This window comes from Carya illinoinensis, chromosome 8, assembly GCF_018687715.1.
Source record: "Carya illinoinensis cultivar Pawnee chromosome 8, C.illinoinensisPawnee_v1, whole genome shotgun sequence".
NCBI lineage: Eukaryota > Viridiplantae > Streptophyta > Magnoliopsida > Fagales > Juglandaceae > Carya > Carya illinoinensis.
The window spans coordinates 17,711,128-17,716,376 of record NC_056759.1 but is presented as its reverse complement, the minus strand read 5'-3'; the positions used below and the strand labels follow the sequence as shown (position 1 = coordinate 17,716,376).

The 5,249-nt window shown below is 46.1% G+C and overlaps 1 protein-coding gene across 1 annotated transcript; it reads right to left on the bottom strand.

Annotated features, from left to right (window-relative positions):
• Window positions 1–407: 407 nt before the first annotated feature.
• LOC122274474 lies at window positions 408–4,486 on the bottom strand. Its single transcript, XM_043083510.1, has 3 exons — window positions 4,306–4,486; window positions 2,654–4,186; window positions 408–2,431 (listed from the first exon to the last, which is right to left on the bottom strand). Exons 1-3 carry the CDS (start codon window positions 4,484–4,486, stop codon window positions 408–410), a joined length of 3,738 nt encoding a protein of 1,245 aa, XP_042939444.1.
• Window positions 4,487–5,249: the final 763 nt, after the last annotated feature.

Here is a 5,249-nt window from a genome sequence, read left to right as displayed (position 1 = left end):
GTGGCACAGGAGCCAGGGTATGCAGATGACCCCTAGGGAAGGTCATGGTGCATACGGATTAATTGGTTATTGGTATGAGTTGGATATGGGCCAAATGAGACCTTTGGCGTGAGTTGGAAAGTAATATGTTTTTAGGCCAAATGAGTTTTTGGCTTGTGTGGAAAAATATGGTTTTATGGGACATGTGCATGGCATTCTTTCATGCATGTTGTTTGAGTTAATAAGTTTTTGTCTAGTGGTGTTTGGATTTTACTTACCTACGGTGCCATTTTTGGTATCATAGATTTTGATGCAGAGATCGAGGAGGAGGAGGAGGCTGAGCCCGAGGATGCGGTTCTGCCGGAGTGCTGAGTTGGAGATATATATATATTTTTTTTTTTTTTTTTAGGGAAACGTCAAGTTTTCATTCATAACAATAAGTGTCGAATACAAAAGGGGATAACATCTACCGTAGTAATGTTATCACTGATGCTTAACGCATCTTGACACAAAGCATGAGCTACTGAATTACAAGTCCTCTTAACATGGCACGCGGTCCACACGGTAAAGGAGTCTAATGTTACTCTTGCAGCTTTGATCAGCACACCTGCATAAGAGTCTGCTACTTCTTTGGAATTTAGCCAGTTGACTACCTGCAGGGAGTCACCCTCCATGATCACATCCTGCCAACCCATAGACTTGATGAAGAGAGCTGCTTGGTGGGCAGCATAAGCCTCAGCTAGAAAGGGGTCGGGGTAGAGAGAATGGTTCATTCTCATTGTAGCTAGAACCTTTCCCTCCCAGTTCCTGACTACTGCCCCCACACCAACCTTACAACTTGCTTTGTCTAAGCCTGCGTCCCAATTAATTTTCAGCTTCCCTTGTGGTGGAGCCTCCCACGCTAGGAGGACACTAGATGGGGAGGAGCACTGTCTGACAGGTTGGTGTGCTTGATGAAGGTCATCCATAAGGAGCTTGACACTTTGGTTGATTGAGCTTGGGTGGGAGAGAGTATTGCCAAATACAACTTCATTCCTTCTCTTCCAAATCTTCCAAGCCGTGAGTCCAAATTCCACCAACTCATCCTCATCAAAGGTTTTAAGGCACGTTTCCAGCAGTAACTTGAATGAGTGGCAGGGGAAACTAGCCTTTTGGATCCTCCTATTGCACTGGCTCCACACATCCTGGGCAGAGGGACATTCCCATAGGGCATGTAAAGCTGTCTCAGGGTGGATCCTGCAAATGGGACAGGAATCCTCATCAACAACTTTCTTTTGGAGAAGTCTGTCCCTGGTGGGGATGGCTTCCAGGCAGGCCCTCCAGAGGAAGTTTTTGGTTGCCACTGGGACACCAAGTTGCCAAATGGATGACCAAACCGTGTCCTCTTCCACAGCCACAGAGGATTGGCCTTGCTTCTGCTTCTCCAGCTCCAACAACAAAAAGTATGCTGACTTAACAGTGAAAGCCCCGGTGCTAGTGCCTCTCCACAGCAACTTATCAGGAGTGGGGTAGGGGCTTAGGGGGATCCTTTTGACACACTCGGCTTCTGTACTATCTAAGACAGCCTCAACCAGTGGGTAGTTCCATTGGTTAGTGGTCCTGTCAATAAGCATGGCCACCTTAGTGTCTGAGGGCAGGAACCTGATTGAGCTTTGTAGCTTAAAAGATGTCGGTTGAGGGAGCCACTTGTCATTCCATAAGTCTATAGACTGTCCATCCCCAACTCGCCATACAAGCCCTTCCTTCAGGAGAGATCTAGCAGAGATGAAACTCTGCCAAAGGAAGGAGGAGTTGCTTCCCTTCTTCACATCCAGGAAGGTACTACACTTGAAATACTTTTCCTTGAGAACCCTGGCAGCAAGAGAGTTAGGAGATGAGATGATCCTCCACCCTTGCTTAGCAAGGAGTGCTCTATTAAAGAACTCAAAATCCCTCATACCCAAGCCTCCTGACCTCTTGGACTTACTCATCTGTTTCCATGAGACCCAGTGGATCCTGTGTTCTTTTTCTTGTTGGCCCCACCAGAACCCTCTAACTTGCTTGTTTAACTCGTTGAGAAGCTGCCTTGGAAGCTTGAAAATGCCCATGCTGTAGGTTGGGATGGCCTGAATAACAGCCTTAATTAAGGTTTCCTTGCCTGCCTGAGAAAGCAGTTTGGTCTTCCAGCTGTTCAGCCTTGTTTGAACTCTATCCAGAATTCCTTTGAAGGACTGGCATCTGCCCCTACCTACTAGTGCTGGTAGTCCCAGGTACTTCTCATAGGAGCTGGTTCCCCGAATTCCAGCAATACTTGTAACAATCTCCTTGGTCTGTTCTCTGGTGTTTGAACTGAAGAAGATGGATGTCTTGTCTTTGTTAAGCCTCTGACCAGAGGCTCTCTCATAGGATGCCAAAAGAAATTGTAGTTGACTCCACTCAATTGAGTTAGCCTTGCAAAACAGTAGGGAGTCGTCTGCAAAAAACAAATGGTTAATATGCAGGTGGTTTTTCCTGATTGGTAGGCCAGTGATCAGGTGTGTCTTTTCTGCATGGTTCAGCAGGCAGCTTAGAGCTTCCGAGCATAAAATAAACAAGTAGGGTGAGATGGGGTCGCCCTGCCTTAAGCCTCAGGTTGGCCAGAAGGAAGGTTGAGGCTCCCCATTCACAATGAGAGAGTAAGACACTGATGAAACACACTTCATCACCAACTCGATCCATTTAACTGGAAACCCCATCTTAAGCATGACAGATCTCAGGAAAGCCCACTCTATTCTGTCATAGGCTTTGCTCATGTCAAGTTTTAAAGCCATATACCCCTCCCTTCCCTTTAATCTAGCCTTCATGGTGTGTAAGGCCTCGAAAGCTACAATGATATTGTCTGTTATGAGCCTTCCAGGTACAAAAGCTGTCTGTGTAGGGGATATGATGGCAGGGAGGATTTTCTTTAGCCTATTAGCCAAGGTTTTTGCAATGATCTTGTAAAGAACATTGCATAAACTAATGGGTCTAAAGTCTGTTACCAGGCTGGGGTTGTGCTTCTTTGGAATGAGAGCTATCAGAGTCTCATTGAGGGTGTTGTTCCACTTGCCTCCATTTAGGACCTCAAGAGATGCCTTTGTGACACTGCTACCCACTATGTCCCAGTACCTCTGAAAAAACAAGGCAGGGAAACCATCAGGCCCAGGGGATCCGAGTGGATTCATACTAAAGGCTGCCTCTTTAACTTCAACTTCTGTAAAAACTGCAGAGAGGGAAGTAAACATATCATCTGTAATTATCTTTTGTAGTGGACTTAGGCAGTCATCAATGCCTGAAGGATGAGAGGATGTGAACAATTCTGTGAAAAACTCGAGCAGGGTGTGGCAAATGGTTTGAGGATCCTGAGTTAAGAGGCCAGATTTAGTTTGAATCTTGAGTATAGAATTAGTCCTCTTCCTTTGACTCGAGCACTGGTGGAAGAATTTTGTGTTTCTGTCGCCATCTTTAAGCCATGCTTGCTTTGCTCTTTGCTGCCACTTGAGGTTCTCAGCATCCATTATGCTATTAATGCTTTGTTTAACCTCCTTGATCTCCTCTGACAACTCTCCCTGGTTCCTCTCCTGTAGAAGCCTGAGTAATTCAGTTTTGTTTTTCAATGCTTTCCTTTGATCCCTTTGCTTATTTCTGCTCCACATCTTGAGTTTTCCTTTGCATTGGTTAAGATCTTGCAGAGTTCTATGGAGTGTGCAAGTGCCATTGGAGAGTCTCCATACCTTTTTGATTATATCCTCACACTCCACTTCCTTGGACCAGGCTGCTTCAAATCTAAACACCCGCCTCTTTTTTCCCATGCTATTTGAGTCTGCTGTTTGCACTAGGAGTGCCTTGTGGTCTGATTGAGTACAGTCTAAATGTGTCACTGAATGGTTTGCAAACAGATTGATCCAGAATTTGTTACCACAGGCCCTATCCAGCCTCTCCTTTGTGAATTGACCACCCTCCCTATTATTCGACCATGTGAACTTGTCTCCATGGAAGCCAAGATCATACAATTTGCAGAAAGACAAAGAATTCCTAAACTGGACCATCTGCCTGTATGGCCTATTTGCAGCACCTATCTTTTCACTCTGGTGTGTGATTTCGTTAAAATCCCCTAAGCATAGCCAAGGTAAGTTTCCAGTTGGTTTAAGGCCTCTCAAAAGGTGCCAGCTCCCCGGCCTTTTAGCTGAGTTTGGGTGACCATAAAACCCTGTGTGTTGTCAATGGGGGATGTTATGAGAGCTGAGATGTGCCAAGTGGTATAATTAATCACCTCCACCTTGACTGAGTCTTTCCATAGGAGTGCTAAGCCTCCACTTTTCCCCTTACTATTAACAGAGAAACAATTTTCAAATCCCAACGCAAGCTTAATTTTGTCCAACCTGACATTGTTACACTTAGTCTCTGAGAGGAAGACTAAAAGGGGCTGCTTTGTTTTCACCAAGAGGTGAAGCTCCTGAACTGTACGAGGGTTCCCAAGCCCTCTACAGTTCCAGCTCAGGCAAGTCATTGTGATTGGTGGGGCTGCTGGGCAGCCTCCACCTTGCATGCTTGGATATTGCCTGAAACAAAAGGGGCTTGAGTTTTTTGTTTTTTACACATTCCATCGGCCCTGGTACTAATTCTTTGTCTTAGGGATCTCTTTGTATTGTTATGGGAGGGAGGCTGCTGTATTATATTTGTGACATCTGAGAGTGGAGTTGGCAAAGCCCTTGCCTTCCTTTTCCACGTTTTTCCTTTTATTGGTCTGATGGAGGAGTTTTCTAATTTTTCCAAGCAGGTCTCAGTGAAAGGAGCTCCACCATTTTCCTTATGCATGGAAGTTGGGTCAGAGGCCTCTGTAGCCAGTATAACAACATCGTTACTAGAAGCCAAAAGGTGAGGGAGCAAAACCTGAGGGTGAGGCGTGGTAGTGTCCTGTGAGAGCCTTTCCTGCCACGAAACTGGCCTCTCGTGCGCAGGGAAAGCCTCTTGTCCCTTATCACGTGCGGGGTTGTTAGTGGCTGGGGTCCCTTGGTCCTCCTGGGGTAAGTTTCCTTCGGTATGGCCAAAGTTGACTTCCAGTGCTTCTGTTGATTCTGCCAGGTTAGGTGGCTCACTCCCTGGCTTTGACGTGGACACACCACAGTAGCCATTGTAGTCATCTCCTTCCTCTTGGCTCCCACTCCAAGTTGAACCACTGGGTTCCTGCTCCTTTAGTCCACCATACCTTCTGTTGTGCTGAAACTTCGAGTGAAAGTGGGTTGCACGAAGCCACTGGCCATACTGATCAA

Coding starts and splice junctions, on each gene's coding strand:
- LOC122274474 (XM_043083510.1), bottom strand. CDS start 4,486: ATGACTTGCCTGAGCTGGAACTGTAGAGGGCTTGGGAACCCTCGTACA. Junction 4,187..4,305: donor AAATTGTTTCTCTGTTAATA/GTAAGGGGAAAA, acceptor GACAACACACAG/GGTTTTATGGTCACCCAAAC. Junction 2,432..2,653: donor GATCGAGTTGGTGATGAAGT/GTGTTTCATCAG, acceptor TGTTTTTTGCAG/ACGACTCCCTACTGTTTTGC.